This window comes from Lytechinus variegatus, chromosome 12 (genome assembly GCF_018143015.1).
Source record: "Lytechinus variegatus isolate NC3 chromosome 12, Lvar_3.0, whole genome shotgun sequence".
In the NCBI taxonomy this organism is placed as follows: Eukaryota; Metazoa; Echinodermata; class Echinoidea; order Temnopleuroida; family Toxopneustidae; genus Lytechinus; species Lytechinus variegatus.
Genome location: NC_054751.1, coordinates 6,192,273 through 6,211,290, shown reverse-complemented (window position 1 = coordinate 6,211,290; position 19,018 = coordinate 6,192,273). Strand labels below are relative to the sequence as shown.

The 19,018-nt window shown below is 39.0% G+C and overlaps 2 protein-coding genes across 3 annotated transcripts in view; one reads left to right on the top strand and one right to left on the bottom strand.

Annotated features, from left to right (window-relative positions):
• LOC121424758 (antiviral innate immune response receptor RIG-I-like) overlaps positions 1-11,436 on the bottom strand; it is a 44,097-nt gene extending 32,661 nt beyond the window's left edge. The window contains exons 1-7 of one of the 2 annotated variants that reach the window (XM_041620527.1): positions 10,569-11,436; positions 8,916-9,053; positions 7,665-7,997; positions 6,938-7,246; positions 5,960-6,213; positions 3,392-3,613; positions 1,830-1,904 (exon numbers count right to left, since the gene is read on the bottom strand). In XM_041620527.1, the coding sequence (XP_041476461.1) occupies positions 1,830-1,904; positions 3,392-3,613; positions 5,960-6,213; positions 6,938-7,246; positions 7,665-7,997; positions 8,916-9,053; positions 10,569-10,713 (1,476 nt within the window). In that variant the 5' untranslated portion in view covers positions 10,714-11,436. The remainder of the gene's footprint in view (positions 1-1,829; positions 1,905-3,391; positions 3,614-5,959; positions 6,214-6,937; positions 7,247-7,664; positions 7,998-8,915; positions 9,054-10,568) is intronic. The other variant, XM_041620528.1, reaches the window with a different exon arrangement.
• Positions 11,437-16,095: 4,659 nt separating this feature from the next.
• The window catches only part of LOC121424954, a 29,271-nt gene continuing 26,348 nt past the window's right edge, over positions 16,096-19,018 (top strand). Inside the window, exon 1 of the mRNA XM_041620854.1 lies at positions 16,096-16,350. The gene's annotated coding sequence lies outside the window, so the exon portion shown is untranslated. The remainder of the gene's footprint in view (positions 16,351-19,018) is intronic.

The window sequence follows — 19,018 nt, the reverse complement described above, 5'->3', positions numbered from 1 at the left end:
AATTTGTACTACTTGGTAGCTCTGATATGTTCACCATAATCTGTACTATTTATAATATTCAATGATTAGGCATTTTAAGTATTACTACTACATATACGGTAACTTTGCTGTTATGACAACTACCATGGTAACAGGGCTCAGCATGCAGCCAATCACAATCAAGATTTCCATGGAAGTTACAACTAAGGAAAATTCACAAAAGCTGTAACTCTTCAGGAAACGGGCCCCAAGTACATTTTTTTTAACCCCACAAATTAAAAATTCATACAGAACATTTGAAGGGAAACCAAACCAATACCAGGGTCTTACAAAGATTTACGACTGATCCAATCAATCCTTGTGAGTCTATGGAAATCCATCAGTGCCATAATTTTTCTACAGGAAATGTCCTTTGTAGACAAAGAGAACCACAGTGAATTTTCAAGACAACGGTGAATGCATGAATATACATCATGCTAGAAAATATTCTGAACAAACGTGAATAATAGATGTTGAAATTTCTGGCCGTCAAGAGTTGCAATCACTCGCAACTCTTTGTAAGACAAGGCCAAGCATTACTCTAAATATATAAGAGTGAAAGAAGCTGCAGTAAACACTGATTTCATGAGAAAGTCTGCAATACAAAGTTAAATTGTCCCCATATCATCTTAATTTAGATCAGGGGAGCGTTTCATCAACATTTTTGTCGGACAAGTTGTCAGATCTGACATCTTTCCTTGATTCTGATTGGCTGAGAGGTACTGTTACTATGGTAATTGTCAGATAAAACAGAACTTGTCGGACAAAGTCCCTTCATGAAACGCTCCCCTGGGCCCAGTCTTACAAAGAGTTACACGATTTATCCGATCAATCTCAAGTATGTGGAAATCCATCAATGTCATAATTTTTCTTTAGGAATTTTGCTTAATATCCTTTGAAAACAAAGAAAAGCATATTGAATTGTCAAGAAAACAGTGAATGTATGAATACACATCATTTATATAGGACATATTTTGAACAAACATGTATTTTAGATGTTGACGTTGCTGGCTTTCCATAGTTGCGATTGATCGGATCAATGGCAACTCTTTGTAAGACGGGCCCCTGGTACAGTTGAACTTTGTGAAATCATGCAATCTATTAATGCTGAAAAGAAATCACAATGAAGATCGCCAACAAAGATAAGCATTAATTGCTTGGAAAAATACCTGACGTGTTGCTGGAATGTAAAGCCTTTTTTTTTTGCTTATTTCTCTGCAATTACAGTTTCTTCAAGAATTTTTTTAATTTATATATATTTTATTGGTTACACTTCGTAATTCCGAAGGTTCGTAATTCCGAAACACGTTAATTGCCTATAATGTTCGTTAATCCGAAAATTTGTGGCATTATTCCGAAGGTTTGTTATTCCGAAGATTTGATAATCCAAAAACGAAATAAGGTTCGATGTTCGAAGGTTCGTTAATCCGAAAATGAAAAAGGTTCGTTGTTCCGAAGGTTAATTAATCTAAAAACTAAATAAGGTTCCTTGTTCCGAAGGTTCGTAACTCCGAAAACGAAATAAGGTTCGTTAATCATTTAGTTTCCGGACTAACGAACCTTCGGAATTACGAACCACATTTCGTTTTCGGATTAACGAATCTTTGGAATTACGAACCTCACTCTGTTTTCGGACTAACGAACCTTTGGAATTATGGACCTCATTTCTTTTTCGGACTAACGAACCTTCAGAAATACGAACCATCGGAATAATGAACCTTCGGAATATCCGAACCTTCTGAATAATGAAGCTTCGGAATTACGAATGTATGCGATTTTATTGGATTCTGTTTGAACTCATCCCTGCTTACCTGCGGTAAAGGCAGTTGATTTCTTTTTTTCAGGTCTCTGTAAAAGGCCATGATGGAGTTGTAAGGATTTTCTTTCTGTTGATACAAATTGGAAAAAAACATTGCTATGTATTTTTTCTATTAATGCCATCTTGTTGATCATCCTGCCTGAAATTAGAAATAAATTGACGGAACAATAAATATTCTTCCAGGGGCTCTTCCAGCTGCTTAATTTTACATCTACAGCTAAATGCACGTGGATGTTGATCTGCAGCCAGCCACGCCGCAGCCTAGATTAATTTCCAACTAGATGTGATGCTTGCACGTTGTGGATATAACATTAAATCTCACAATTTACTTTTCATACATATGTCAACTTGACATAATAACTGGCGAGATGAATTTTGACAAGCGGATGGCATCTTAAAGCTTCAGTATTATTCGAGGGTAAGGGTCGTTCGTTTGTTCAACAGTAAGTTGCTGATTTGTCTACCCTCTGTGGAGTCTCCTTGATTATCCACAATAATGATAATAAATGTATAAGCAATTATCTATGTAGCACAGCTTAACATTTAGTATGGTATTATTACCCTGGCTGTAGCTGAGCCGCAAAAGAGGCGTTCAATCATTCAAGGAATTTCTGCCTACTGGGTACCCAGGTACCCATTCACCTCACCTGGGTCGAGTGCAGCACAATGTGGGTATATTTCTTGCCGAAAGAATCGAACCCATGTCCCTAAGATTAAAAGACAAGACTCTTAACCACTAGACTGCGACGCCCCCACACAACTAAACTCCTCAAAAAAAGTTTGGAAATCTGACTGGGTATGACTGGGTATCTGGGTATTTACCAAGATAAGCAATTTTGAAACATAAGAGGGTGCCATCCATAAAACAGAAAATTACTGATGCGTGAAATTAGACTCATATATGCGCAATAATACCATAAGAAATCCCTGAAAATATGAGATGCAAATGAATAGAAACAAGAAAGCAATGGCACTTTATGTAAATTAGATTAAATGAGGATTAGTTGCAGTGTGTAATTGGACCAATAAGTAATTTGACCAAATTGACAGGAGATTGAATCGATTTAGCCCGTGTGGTATTAGATTATATGTAGACCAACTATGTGGAGACCAAGGCCCGTATTTTGAAGACAGGTTCAGCTTAGACCATGGTCTAAATCTGTGCTGAAATTATGGAAAGCCCAAAGTGTCCAAATTTTCATTATGTTGTATGTTTCTTATGTGTACTGTGCTCTTTCCCTATCCATCCATGGTGAAGACAATAACCTATTTATACTTCCTAGACAATTATGAATGATTTGAGAGCCCAATGAGTTGAAATATGATATCTCTACCACTATTGATTTATGTAACAATTGGCTATCCATAACTTTAAACCTGAGTTTAAGTTACACCCGACTTCAGAATACGGGCCTAAGTGAATAGAGATCTGTAGAGCATTTCATCAACATTTGCGTTCTGACAACTCTCTCAGGCGGAGAATCAGATTTCCTGTGGCAAATGTCAGATAAAACTTACTTTGTCTGATAACCTTGGCCTTAAGATCCTGCTTACCTGGGTGTTGTGGCATTCATCTAGGATAATAAGGCGCAGGGAGGAAAGAGAGAAGCTCCCATCCTGGAGGGCGTTGAGGAGTATCTGTGATGTCAGAACGACGACATCAGCCTGCTCCAACTGATGCACCAAGGGAACCTGAGAGGACATGTCTCCGCTGATGCCGTCGACCTCGGGGATGAACTCCTGAAAGGCTTTCTTCTGCTGCTCTACCAGGGCAACCTTAGACAATGCAACAAGTTGGATTATGGTTAGTCCGCTGCGCAACACCTTTCGCTCTTGGAAAGTCACCTGAATATACACCTAAAAGATCCTGACTGGATCATACAGAAAGAAGGGCACCTTTTAATCGGCTCAAGATCACACTTTTCCAACCAAGGTACAAGACGAGATTTCTGAAATTTTGTACTTGCATGAAACCCAGAGTTCTGATTGGCTGGATAAGATTCACAGAACAACAGGTGTGGGGTATTTGAGGAGATTACCACATGGGAAGTGTGACCTTCCCATGAACCCAGGCACTGGAACTGTTGGAATTTGCTAGTGTGGTCTGTTTGACCAATCAGAGTGCAGTATTCTTGTTTTCAATCTGCTTTATGTACTTGGCAAATGAAGTGTGATCTTGACCCGATTAAATCAATTATTATTTTGAAACCTATATCATTTTAAAGCATACATATTCAGCTTTATCATGATTTAAAAATCATTTGGGCTCAAACAAAAATAAAGTGTGAAAATAGCAGCTTTTATCAGGTGAAAATAATTATTTTGTAGCCTATTTTAGATCAAAATTTTAACCTACATGCACATGCATATTACAAAATCTTTGAATAAATTCAAATACATAACCTGAGAGAATGATTCTTCTTCTTTACAATGATACCAAATTCATGAAATTCGATGCACAATTAGAACAGCAATGACCGAATGAAAAGAGGTGTTTTGGTCCGCACCAAGCTCATTAAATATGCAAAACATCTCAAGTCATGAATATCACTTGGATGAAAGAAGCCACTTTCTTGGGACCAACTTGTTGATGCAGTTTCAGGGTCTGTGCCTGCAGATTTGATTATAGTAGGAATATCAATTGATTGAGTTTTATTACAAATGGTTCATTATCCCAGTCTGCAACAATACTTGTTTCCTCGTATGCTTACTGTGAAAACAAATTGACATACACCTGTAGAGTTAAAACAACAATTTATACAAACCGCAAAATAAAAACAAGTGGAATGCCTCTGGCCCTCTCACCTGCATCACGCGGTTCAATATAGCAGCAGTGCTGACTTTGAATACTACTCTAACTCGCACAAGATGTTCAGTGATACATGGTTACTCTTATGTCCACTTTTTATGAACTAGACCAATAAACTTAGAGAAATATGATGGTTATTCAACAAAAAACCCCAACATGGCCAAAGTTCATTGACCTTACATGACCTTTGACCTTGATCATGTGACCTGAAACTCGCACAGGATGTTCAGTGATACTTGATTACTCTTATGTACAAGTTTCATGAATCAGATCCACAAACTGTCAAAGTTATGATGGAAATTCAACAGATATCCCCAATTCGGCCAAAGTTCATTGACCCTAAATGACCTTTGACCTTAGTCATGTGACGTAAAACTCATGCAGGATGTTCAGTGATACTTGATTAACCTTATGTCCAAGTTTCATGAACTAGGTCCATATATTTTCTAAGTTATGATGACATTTCAAAAACTTAACCTCAGGTTAAGATTTCGATGTTGATTCCTCCAACATGGTCTAAGTTCATTGACCCTAAATGACCTTTGACCTTAATCATGAGACCAAAAACTTGCACAAAATGTTCAGTGATGCTTGATTACTATTATGTCCAAGATTCATGAATCAGATCCACAAACTGTCAAAGTTATGATGGGAATTCAACAGATATCCCCAATTCGGCCAAAGTTCATTGACCCTAAATGACCTTTGACCTTTGTCATGTGACGTAAAACTCATGCAGGATGTTCAGTGATACTTGATTAACCTTATGTCCAAGTTTCATGAACTAGGTCCATATATTTTCTAAGTTATGATGACATTTCAAAAACTTAACCTCAGGTTAAGATTTCGATGTTGATTCCTCCAATATGGTCTAAGTTCATTGACCCTAAATGACCTTTGACCTTGGTCATGTGACATGAAACTCTAATAGGATGTTCAGTAATACTTGATTAACCTTATGGCCAAGTTTTATGAACTAGGTCCATATACTTTTTAAGTTATGACGTCATTTCAAAAACTTAACCTCAGGTTAAGATTTGATGTTGACGCCACCGCCGCCGTCGAAAAAGCGGCACCTTAAGTCTCACTCTGCTTCACAGGTGAGACAAAAATAAAATCAACATAATGATTAAGCTATGATTTTAACTAACAATTGTTGTAGGCACTTCTTGTATGTGATTGGCTGTGCCCTTTTCTTAAATGAAAACCATGGACAAAACTCCAAGAAATGCTCTTGTTCTTCATAATGAACAAAGTGCTATCTGATTTTCTCTGAAAGAGCTTTATCCAAGTTTCTCTGAATCATTGCCCACCTTATTCACAATAAAGACAACTTTGTTCGGTGCCTGGCTAGCTCCATTCTGCTCCATCAAAGCGTTCATTGCAATGGCGATGGCCACCCGAGTCTTTCCAGATCCCGTAGGAGCTACAATGACTGAGTTCTTGCCTTTGAGGGAGTGTTCTGCCAACTCTTCCTGGTAGTCATGGAGATGTAGACTCTCTAGGGTCATGGGGGTACTGCGGGCTATATTACTCTCTGTGACTGAAAACAATGGAATAGAATAATCTGCTATCAATCAGACAACATTAAAAAAAAACATCTGAGAAGTTGTAACTAACAGGAATTAAGTAAGGTTGGTTGAGAAGCACCTAAATTTCATTGAGCTAACTGTCAATTGCAAATGATGATTGATTTCACTACTGTGGTTCAACTAGAAACTCATGTTATAAGTAACAGACTATCAATCACAAATTTACAATTAAGTGAAAACTTAAGATTGATTTTGGACCTATATATTGAATTCATAATTTATCATAAGTTTTTTTGCAATGATCCTTTTGTATAGTCCATCTTCTAATCTGACAAAGTTGAAAATATGTCGGAAGTGATGCAAGAACTTTGAAATAAACTATCAGATCAACTAGTTTTAGCTCCCTGCAATGATGCAGTCAATCATGTGACCAGCCAACCCCAAACCGACAATTAATCATCCAAAATGAGTTGTGAGATTTTCATTGAGGTTGAATAGGCACATCCTAAGCTTTAAAATGGGATATGACCCGTCAGAATTGATTAACGAAAACCGAGATAACTATTTGAAAGAGGCGTCAAAGAAACTTGTGCATATTATGTTCTGTTTAATTTTACAACTTTATATTCTTATAAAATGAAGAAGAATTCTTCATTGAACTGGTTTTTAATATTACATTTTGAAGACAAAAATACTACTTTGGCTATTTCCGAGAACGTATCCTGTAGATTTTTGGGATGATTGGTCACTAAGTATTACCAGTGGCAGTGCTGGAAGGAGTGGCAGGTCCGGGTGCATCTGACAGTTGCAGTAGCCCTAGCATAGGTGACACACTATCAGCATTCGCTTCATCGCCAGACTGTCTTTCACCATTAGACATTCTTTGTCCACCAGGTCCATCATCAGCAGGACCAGCACCACTGGAATCTGGTTTATCTCCGCTGTCAGGCTTGTCATCATCAGGACCATGTTTGTCATTACTGGGCCTTTCCTTGTTCTTGGGATCTTTAGCCGGTCCTCCGCTATCATCATCGTCATTATCATGGCCATCTGGGTCTCCACGACTATCTGTGGTAATTTTGGTTATTTATTGAATTTCTGTCAAAATTATCACCATCATTCACATCATCCCATTATCTTTATTCTTGTCATCATTATTACTGACATTCACCTTATTTTGATAATCAAAATCATTCTACATCACCATCAGTCAAATTATCATTGTCACCACTATCATCTCCATCACCATCATCATCACCATCTTCATCTGCATCACTATCACCATCATCATCTTCATCATCATCACCATCATCATCATCATCATCATCATCACCATCATCACCATCATCACCATCATCACTATTACCATGATCCTCACTATCATCATCATCATCATCATCATCATCATCATCATTCCCATTATCATAATTTCAACATCACTCATTCAAAATGAAATGCACTTTCCATTATCATGAAATTATTTCACCTTTTCCTGTACCCCTGTATGCATCCTCCAAACTTTGGGCCAACAAGGGATAGTTTATTTCTCGAAGTCCATTGATAAGCTCTTCCATAACTTCTGATGGTTTGGCTTGGAGACGCAAACACAACTCACTCCAGGTGGTTCTTGGTGGGTGAGTATTTGCAGTTGTCCTAATGGCCTCCTTTTCATGGTTTTCAAAGCTGGTTAAATGGGGCAAGAGTTCCAGCGGTGGGACCTCTATCAAATCTTCTTCTGTACCCAAGAGGAGATTTTTCAATTCCCAGCTATCATCCAGTTTCTTTACCCCATAGATAACATCATATAGGAACCTATTTCCTGATGAAATGAATCAAAAAGATTGGGATAATGAAAATGTTCTGTTCTCACATAAACCTTTACTTTTACAGGTGGTTTCAGACAGCCTAGATGTTTGTCAGTTCCAGGTATTTCCTGATCAGGAAATTTACCTTGATCTACAATGTAGATTTATGTTTGATTGCTATATCATGTTATCATTTTGTCATATTTTGTAAATCCAATGCAATTCAGCCTAATTGGCTGCAATATGTGGATATTCTAATAAAACCTTAATCCATAAACCTACCCCAATCAGAAAGTACCAGGTAATTTTGGCAATGAGAATACACATAATCTCCCCCCCCAAAAAAAAAAAAAAAAAAAAAAAAAAACAGCTGAATAGTGGTTACTTGTCAAAAGTACAAGAACTTTTGCATGGATTTTTCCAAGGTCGTAGGTAGGCCTATTTTGGCATTACGGGAACTTTTAGCCCAGCATAAAGTTGGGTGCGGGTGCCATTGGTGGCTGCTGAGCTAGCAATTTTGAATCTCGCACCTTGCTTGCTTATCAGACCATACTGCGCATGCTTGTAACTTAAGGAACTTATCCTGAAGGGTATGTATTGGGTTGGTAGGAATGCGATGCGGGAATGATTTTTTTAGCCAGAAAAATTTCTCATAACTTAATGGGGGTTCTTGTGTTTGAGGCAGTTTGAAACCACCTAAAAATCACACTTTTTTTATTACCGGTACCCCATCAATGATGTGTTATGCGCACAATACATGCACCAGCTAATGCATAAATAAATCAACCACCAATGCCTTTATCACTGGCTGAAAAGCCCTCTGAACATAAGTTAATGACCAAAAAGCCTGTGCCCTTCTTACAAACTAGCTGACGTGCCACGTTTTCCAAAACTGATGTGCCCTCGAGACAGAAAAAAAAACCCTTTCTTACCTGACTTCTTAAGTGAATCCATGAATTTCTTAGCAACTCCTCTCTTATCTTCCATGTTATCAATCGCATGTAGCAGCTCTCTCACTCCTTCTTGTCTGCCTCTTTTGATTGCATCAAAGATCATGGAAGATTTAGCACCTTGAAGAAAAACCATGAATAAGCAGTACTAGGTAACAAGTAACAAGTGGAGCGCCTCTGGCAGTCATGCCTGCATTCTGACTTTGAAAACTACTCTTGAATTATAATTCACAAAACACCCAAAACATATGATATAATACTACGTCCATTGACCATAAATGACATATGACCTTGATCATGTGACCTAAGACTTGTCAGTGAAACTTGGTTATCCCTATGTCCGCAAGTCGTAAACTATATCCATAAACTTTCAAAGTTATGATGGCTGCAACCATGATGATTATTGGAGGAAATTTTTTACATCAACAACCACAACAAAACTACTTACTACTATGAGTAAATATATGCAACATTCATTTATACTGGTGGGCGTTTCATAAAGCTGTTCGTAAGTTTAGAGTGACTTTACAGGGATGGTCCAGGCTGAAGTATCTACAGTGCGTCCCACAAAAAACAAAACCGAGATTTAGCGATCATTTATCATAACTTAATCATAAATGAAATAGATAAATGACCTACCAATTTAAAGTTTAGAATCTCCTTTCTCATCTGATATTACTTAGATTATTTTTAATTCACGCATGAGTGAGCAAAAACAATTTGAAGAAAGGATACCAAAATCTCATTTGGCAGGGGGTATCTGGGTTTCAAAAAGAAAACCACATTTTTGAAAAGATCAATATCTGCTCTTTAATTTGATACCTAAATTACAGAAAATGGTCAAGAAATAACAAAGTTCTGGTCATTTGAAATAATGCTTGAATTTCAATAATTTCATAAAATGAAGAGGTTCTCCAGGCTGGCGTTCAAACTCACTTGACTCTCCGTATTGTTGACGATCAGCCATGCATTAAAACTTTTGTTCACCATGCGATAGCTTCTGCGGGAAACCGGTGAAAACACCTTATATGAAATGACCACAACGCATGCCCGTTCCATAGGGGTGCATATGCCCGTTCTCACACGCTGGCGATCCGTTCAAAGAACTCCCGTTTTCACAAAATTGTAGTTCAGAAGCCAGTTCCAAGGACCCTCCTTTTTACAATAAGCCCGCTCCAAGGCCCCCGTTTTTTGTCTCGCCCGCGGCACACCCCTACCACTTTTTTGGTCGAGTGCCCCCCCCCCCCCGGGGACAAGAGACATTTTAAGGGGGGTTTACCAGAATTTAGGGGGGACGCAGGAAACAAATTTGACAAGCAAAAAAAAAAGGTTATCAGCTAAAACTTTAGGGGGGGGGGGACCGGGGACCGTCCCCCCCTACCTCAAAATTTTTTGGGGGGACCTGTCCCCCCCGCCTTTGGACATACACCAAACAGTTCATTGGCTTATGATTTAGTGCGTAAGAAAGGTTTCCTTGTCGTTTTTAAACTTACAAACAGCATGATGAAATGCCTTCCTCCCCCCAGTGTTATGCAACAGTCAAAATAATCGATTGCAACATATTTATTAGGCCAATACTTTCATCGTCGCACCGTGCTGTAGGTTGGCCTAGAGCTAGCCTTAAGTTAAACTTACCCAAAAGAAATCTAAGGGAATCATAGGCACATTGCGGATCTAGATACAGCACAAGTAACTCTCGAAATACATGTGTTAGCATCTCGATACTTGGTGGGTCTTTAGTAGTAGAGCCAGAGCACTCTGGAGTTACTGATGATGCCATTGTCTTTGTAAATATTTCTCAACAACTTGTGAAAATAAATGCAACTTCTCAGGAATTCTGTTCCGCTGAGTTGTGTTTAAGAGCAGTGTGGTCTTGGAAATACTACTAGCCAGGCCCAGGCCAGGGTATGTCCAGACTCCAGAGTGTTTAATAATTATTGTAATGTAAACTAGCTAGAAAATTTTCCTCCAGAGTCCAGTCACTGCCTATCTCATGGCCTCATGATAGGTGTGTCCCATTCTTTTTTCTGTTCATTATTGACTGAATTTTTGTCCCTGCCTGATAAGTGATCCAGAGCCCGCCTAGCCCTAGCTAGGCCTAGGCGACAGTAGGACCAGCAGTATGCAGCGCTGGTGGCGAGTCTCTGGCTGCACAGATCCGAAGACCCTCGTTTGAAGTTGGATTTCGGCCTCTGGCTCTGACCTGCAACGCCAACCACGGGGATGTACCGTACGTAGTCGTAGACGGCTCAAAACCTCGAACCACAAAATTTCTATCCTGGCTGAAGTTGTTCTTACACAAAACACTGTGTTTAATAAATTCCAACCAACATCCAAAGCAAAGCTGCAATTGGATAAAGAGGAGTCCAGGCTCGAGTCAGAATTCAATCGTGGCCGCGAAAAGCCCGCGATATATGTGCAGTTATGCATGAAGTTGATGGAGACTCCTTTTCATCTTCGTTTTTAAGTCATTAGCTTTCGCTTGCGTTGTATGCAGGCAGGACAGATACGTCACGTGACACAGTGGGAATTCCCCGGGTTGGGGGCGGGGCTATAGGCATTACATCATCAGAGTACATGTAAACATTGAGGACTTGCAATTCCAGGAGCAGCTAAATCGAGCGCAGCTGGAATTTCGTAACGTGGATTTGGGAGGGTAAATAAGCAAATTGGTGGGAATCCCATTATGATTCATTTACTAAAAATATCGAGGAATTTACCGCAGACGAATCGCTATATTCAGTTTTATTTCAATACTGTTAAGCCTTTTATATTAAAGTTCTATTTGTGCATGTAGTGAATTATATGGCTTGATAAGCATAATGATAATAACAACAAATTATGATAATAGATAATGATAACAACAACGATATTGACGTCAACAGAAGTATGATGATAATAATAATGATGATGATGATGATGATGATAATAATGATAATGATAATGATAATGATAATAATAATGATAATAATAATAATAATAAGCATGTGCGAATTGGGGGGGAGCCTCGGCCCCCCCCCCCCCCCGGTAGGGGAAAATGGAGGCGCAAAGAAGAGGAAGAAAAAAGGAGGAAGAAAAGAGAGGGGAGGAAAGGGTGAAGAAAGAAGGAGGGAAAGAATTAGAAGAGAAAGACAAAAAAAAGAGGAAAGAAGTGGAAAGGAAAAGAAGAGGAGGGAAACCGAATTGCCGATGTTCCACCTAGGGGCACCAAATTGATGTCCGACATAGGGGCGCCGAAATAATGTTCGACATAATAATAATAATAACGTTTTATTTAAAGGGTAGCATCGTGAGACTGCTCTTCTAGCGGGCCCTGCATAACATGAAAAGTTATTATTACCCTTCTCCAGTCTAAATGCTGAACGCGAAGCAAGAAGGCAGAAGGTTCCATTTTTGGTATGAGGCGGACGTTCTACCACTCAACCAACATGCCCGGTTACCGGGCACCGAATCAGTGATTATAGGGTGCGCCGAATTGATCTTCAATATATATATATATAGGGGGCGCAAAAGTTATGTTATACCTAGGGGCGCCGAATTTAAGTTTGATATGGGGAAGGGGGCACCGAATTGATGTTCTACATATAGGGGCGCCGAATTTAAGTTTGATATCAGTGGGGGCGCCGAATTGCTGTTCGACCTGGGGTGGGGGGGGGGCAAAATGATGTTCGACATATAGAGGGGCGCTGAATAGATGTTCGACATAGGGGGCGCAGAATTGATGTTCAAGCGGGGGGGGGGGCGCTGAAATGCTGTTCGACGAAGGGGGGAGGGCGCCAAATTGATGTTCGACCTATAAGGTCGCCGGATTGATTTTCGACATAGGGGCGCCAAAAGAAAAAGGTCTTCATCAAAAGTTTTACGTCGTTTCGTACTGCAAAAATATTCAGGGGGGTATTGGGTATCAACCCCTGTAACCCCCCCCCCTCCGTACACAACTGTTTTTTTCCAATATACCAACACCATGCACCAACACCAAACGTGATCAATATCAGTAAAACCAACACAAAGTCGCATTACTTGCATGGTATGCGAATGACCACTGGTTTTAATAAAACATTATCTTTCCGTCCAGTGACATCATGAGTCAAAAATTTTGAGGGGTTCAGACACGGCGCATGGGGCAACATTTCTAAAAAAGGAAAAGAAAAACAATGCGAGCGAGCAAAAAAAGTTTGCCTTTTAATAAAAACGAATTTAATGTGATACAATTTGCCATACTATATTTCACCCTTTTCCCTTTCTTTATTTTCCCCTTTATTTTTCTTAGTCATGAAACTTCGGGGGCAGGGCCATGACCCCACCCCCCATCTGCACTCCAGAATTCTTGTCGGAAAAAAGAGTTTTGTGTTGTCCCGGGTCAAATTAACTAACATTGTTATGGCTCACGGTCTGACAAGCTAAGATTCGAACAATCGTTGACCTCATGGGTCCATGGAACAATGAACCTATATTTTCTTTAGCAGGGACGTCTGCCACCCCGTCTTGATTAACGTGACACCCGTTCCCGCAAGGTTTGGTACTTGAGACTATTCTGTCTTGTCTCAATTTTTATTATTTATGGCAAATCTACCCCAACATAAATTGGATATGTATGAAAAAGTGGAAAAATAACATAAACGCTGAAAATACATAAGATCATGACTTTTCAAAGTTTCGCTTATTATTAATATATTTTTCACATAACAGAGTGATGTGCGGATGAGAGAGTCGAGGTGCTCAAATTTAAATCAAATTCAAATTCGTTATTTTCATTTCCAACAGAACAAAATAAAATGATCGTAATTACAGTGGAACAGGTATATAATATACATGTATATTTTTTCCGTGAGTAAAACAAAATAATAATTATAAGCAAATGAATATATACACATCAATTTCTCTTCAAATGGAATGACCCGCTTCAAAACAAATGCTTGTAGTTTGTGGAACCATCAAATGTCACCCACTCACTAATGTCCTGAGATGATTATTGGACGTTATTAGCACTTTTTTGACTGAAGTATGAACAAATGGGTACTGATGCGAACGCGTAGCGCGATCAGATAATTTTTTATTTTCAGCATTTTTTTTGGTAAAAACATGCAGGATGCATATCTCGCTAAACAAATAATGAAAACTTGAATCACGAGAAGAATCGTTTTTGATATTGACTTGAACGCTGGATTTTTAAACCCCTTGCCATCCTATTGAACAGATTCTTCATTGCTTCTCAATCAACATCCACTGCGAGCGCGAAGCGTACTTTTAAATTTTATACTGAAAGATTCACGTTAGCGACTAATATTATTGGGAACTAACAGTGACTTGAGAAATTTTTCAAAATTTGAAGAGTGGAAATTATGTTTCGGAGTAGGATGTTTATGATATATATTATTTGGGGTGAGTTTTCAAAATTTCAACTACCCCCTTGGTGCCGCCACAGGGGCATACCATGCATTTTGTCTTATATCCAACTTGGTCCAACGACACGTCCTTAATCTGTTGATGAACTGTATGTATGAACCATTTGCCACTAATTAAAGAGCGAAATGCTTCTAATAAGTAGACCATGGAAATGAAACTACAAGGGGATTCATACCAAGTGAATATTCAAACAAATAATTGTTATGTGAAAAAAATAGCATATAGACACAATAGGTAATTTATATCCACGATGGTGTTTTAGGCAATCTGAGAATTAGAACCCCACCATGCTGGTGTAATGACGAATGAGATCGAAGGGAGCACAAAATGGCGCGTGTGGGAAAATTTTCTTGAAGATCCCAAGAGAGCGATGCGATCGAGCACAAAATTGATCTTTTGAAAACGAAAATCAAATTTTGTGTTTGATTTCAATTTTGAGTATGGCCCTGCCCCTGCATATGGGAAGCCAGGGTACTACACGTGATATTCACCGTAGGCAACACCCCCTGGAAATCTGTCAGTAATCTCTTATGCTATTATATAGCAGAAACATAACCAAAATCAGCTTCATTAGTGTAGCTAGCGATACCCCTGTTTTTTACTTTGCTTGCTTGTTCAAGTAAATTTAAACCCCCTTTTAAAAATCGTTCCCAGGGCCCGGGACATTATATTCTGAAAAGATAAGTATTCCCGGAGTGGGCCCCAGAGGCATGTATCACCCCTTTCCGAAGACAAGGCTAAACAAAATTCATATATCTACTTTCATGGGGGGGGGGGGCACATTCTTAATTCAAATTCATCTTTAGCCACACACGCCTGCAGATATTATATTCCAATTGAGGAGTTTGCCTGCAGTAACAGGAGGAGGAGGATCCGGGGGGGGGGGCACTCGACCAAAAAAGTGGTGGGGGTGTGCAACGGGCGAGACAAATCACGGGGGCCATATGGAGCGGGCTTATTTTAAAAAGGAGGGTCCTCGGAACGGGCTTCGGAACTACAAATGTTTGTGAAAACGGGGGTCCTTAGAACGGATCGCCAGCTTATGTATCCCTATAACGGGTATGCGTGTATGATGCAGCTAGCTGGGCTGCACGGGCGCCGGGTGAGCTCGCGCAGATGCGATGGTCGGACAGTGGTCTGCGGCCGCTTTTCACCAAAATTGCAGCCTATATGTAACCGATCAATGCGACCAGAACGGCATAGCGAAAATATGCGAAGTTCTGGAGCGGATTTCTTTCTTCTTTGTTCTCAGCGATAAGAAGAAAATGCTATGCCTTGGAGCGGATTTCTTTGTTCTTTTTCTCAACAAGACAAAAATGCTATCCCTTGGAACGGAAATTTGAGTGTAAAAATGGGCCCTCGGCCGCGGCACATACCCACTGTGCATTATATACTGAGTGCCCCCGGGGAGGAGGAGAAGGAAGAAGAAGAGGAAGATGTACTGCTCTCCTTTTGTCTGAAGGAGAGCAGCAATAGACATTCTACTTTGATCGATGAACAGGTTTAGTCCTACAATATTGGAGTGAACTAAACAAAGAAGAAGCTTCCTTTTTTTTTCTCAAAGATATCTAAAGCTTCTTCATTATTTTTTTCTTGATGGTGGAACTTTTGGGGGACCATGGCACGCAAAATCCCCCATTTGTGCGCCAGTGATCGAATTTTTGAGCATGACAATAAATTTGAATATCTGAACTCCCTGGATCATTCTCTAAAAAGTCGATCAAGGGGAAGGCCATGTAGCGCAATTATCGTACTGTCAGAGCCGAGGCCTGGATAAGGAAATAGGGAAAACCCCCTTTTTTACATGACGTCAGTGCATTCGCCTTTACAGCAGCAAGCTAGGTGCCGCGGGTGCAGCAGTGCAATGCAGAGTCGTGTGTATGTACGTGTACGCAAGCATTTGTACAATTCGTGGATGATTCATTCATTGTGAATGTTGGCGACTTAACGAACAAACGGATTCAAGACGAGAGATCGAGCCTGTGTCCAGCAAGTCCAGACCAAACGTTAGGTAATTAAATCTGACATGTTGTTAAAGTAAACGACAACCTAATAAGTAACTTGGAAAAATTTAAAGTTTTATTTTGCCAGACACTGGGCAGGGCACTCAGTATATAATGCATAGGGTGTGTGCCGCGGAGGGGACCCCCATTTTTACACTCTAGTCAAATTTCCGCTCCAAGGCATAGCATTTTCTTCTTATCGAGAAAAAAGAAGAGAAAAATCCGCTCCAAAGCTTCGCATATTTTTCGTTACGACCAGGGGGGTGAAACTCCGCTTCTGCATCCGGTCAGACATGGGGAAATTTTGGAAGGTCAAAAGTGCACACTGCTCCCATTTTTCGCGTACAAGGCTATGGACACCGCAACTTCATGGCACACCAGCGAAACAGAGGTGTGGTCATAAATTGGCCTGCGCGCACAGCGTAAAAATATGCAAATAAGCAAATTGTCACAAATTAGCATAATACGCGACGTGATTGAATATGAAATGTATTCATAGAGCTGCGTCTTTGGTAAATTCATGTCATTATGATCATCCCCGTTCACCCCCCCCCCCGGTATTCAGTTGTTTATTCATCTTTTCTTGTTTACATATTTTTAATTCTTTCGCGATTATTACTACATCAATTAATTCACTTATTTATTTGCTAGATATTTCCCTGGAAGACATTTTGGAAGCTTACAAGAGATCCATTAGTAGGATTGAACTAAGGGGTCTGCTTGCTCTATTCATCAGGTGATCATCACTGCCCATTATTTTCATTACACATCATGAATAGTCACAAATATTTGTTTATTATTTTTGGGGGGTGGGGTACATACTTAAAATGATCTGAGCAAGAGAGCAATCAGGTCATTTTGTCTTTATTTTGATATTGAAATGAACAATCTGGTGCAAATCTTATGAAGATTTTTTTTTAAAGTCTGAGTTTGGAATGGGAGCCAAAGAGAGCCCAGTACCCCCCCCCCATGTATTTGCTCTCATCAAGGCTATCTTAAAGGTCACTTCCAAATAAAATGAAAATTTTGTACCTGTCCACCCCCTATATTTCTCTATCGATTCCACCCCCCCTCTCTCTTCCACACACACACATTCCACATAATCATGCGAGCAAACAATTATTCTCATTTCATTTTTATTTCTATCCCACTTTTAAATCAAACTCATTCATGTCTTTAATTCGGCTGCACCTGAATGTCACAGTATGCCATGTTGCAATGGCTTTTATGGGCTATCTTGCCACGCATGTTATTTTGATACTAAATACCTGTTGTACTAGTATTCCAGTCATATAGAAGTAATCTTCAGTGCCATTTCATCACAACACAGTTTGGTAGCAATAACATCATCATCACATATCTTTCATGCAATATAAATTGGTGGATTAAGTAAATCACGAATATCAAGATTAGAAAGTAATATTTCAAATTAAAATGTTTATTAGTTAATAAATTTTTGAATACATGATAAAAATATTTTTTTCTCACCAAAGCATCAAATTACATCAGCAAAATGCCTATAATGAGTGCAACAGAAATTGCAAGGATATTACAAGAGAGGGGATGTATTTTTTTGGTAAAATCTAGAGAAAAAAATATGAAAAAAATAAGTATGTATATTCACTTACATAGTTATTGATAAGCCTTACATAGTCAATATAAGGGGGGCATCAAGGATGCCATTAATAAAAAGATTATCGATATACCTCTCTCTCAAAGTCAGTTACTAAAATATCAAATTATTTTTTCAGCATTTGCTGACAAGAAATAGCATGCTAATCTAATCGGTGACACTTCAGAAAAAAGGGGAACACATTTCTCTAAAGAGTGCCTTCCCAAATCTGCACATTGGTAAATCAGTAACAAAGTTGCTTATTGTCTATTGTTGTGAAGTGCTGCTAGAGCTGTGTTCTATTTCCAACAAATTATTTTATTTGCAGAGCTAATCTAGTTCATTATACGGGACATCGACAATACAGTGTTACAAAAACAAAGAGATTAAAAAAAAAGTGCAACTTTTCACTTCCCCCAGAAAATGAATTCAACAGCTTAATGTCCAGCAATACATACAGGTTCTTGTTTCATAAGGACTTCAATTATGGTAAATTGGCCCCAAATGTAACTAGCAACTAGCATGGGAACCCCAATGTTGATCTGTTGCTTTAATGTTTCCATGGTAATTACCAGAATGGCAAAGCTAGAATAGTGGTTGGTCTTAATGAATTGGGGTCCAGGACTGAGAGTGATTTCTTCGCCCTCTGTTCTGTCACCTTGTTTTTATTATGCACATTTTTTCAATGAAAATCCATTATTTCTTATCACCTTTTATATGTCTGTAGGCATGTATGTTACATAGCCCAGACCTCAGTAAAGGCCCATTCTGCATTGTTTAGATTACCAGAATACAACCCATCCCTTTCAAACTACTAATATTATTCAAAGTGCTTTCGCTACTATAAGTACTACATGTAGATGATTAGAACATTAATAAAGGGGGGGGGGGGGATAAGTGTGCCCTTTCGAAAAATATTTTAATCTTGTGTGAAACCTATGGACCTAAATATCTATACTCCAATTAATCTTTTTTTTTTCAACAGATGTGTAGTTTAAGCAACATTCAATATGTATCGACACATTTATTTAAATTCATTCAATGTTTAAATCTGAAATTGCAAT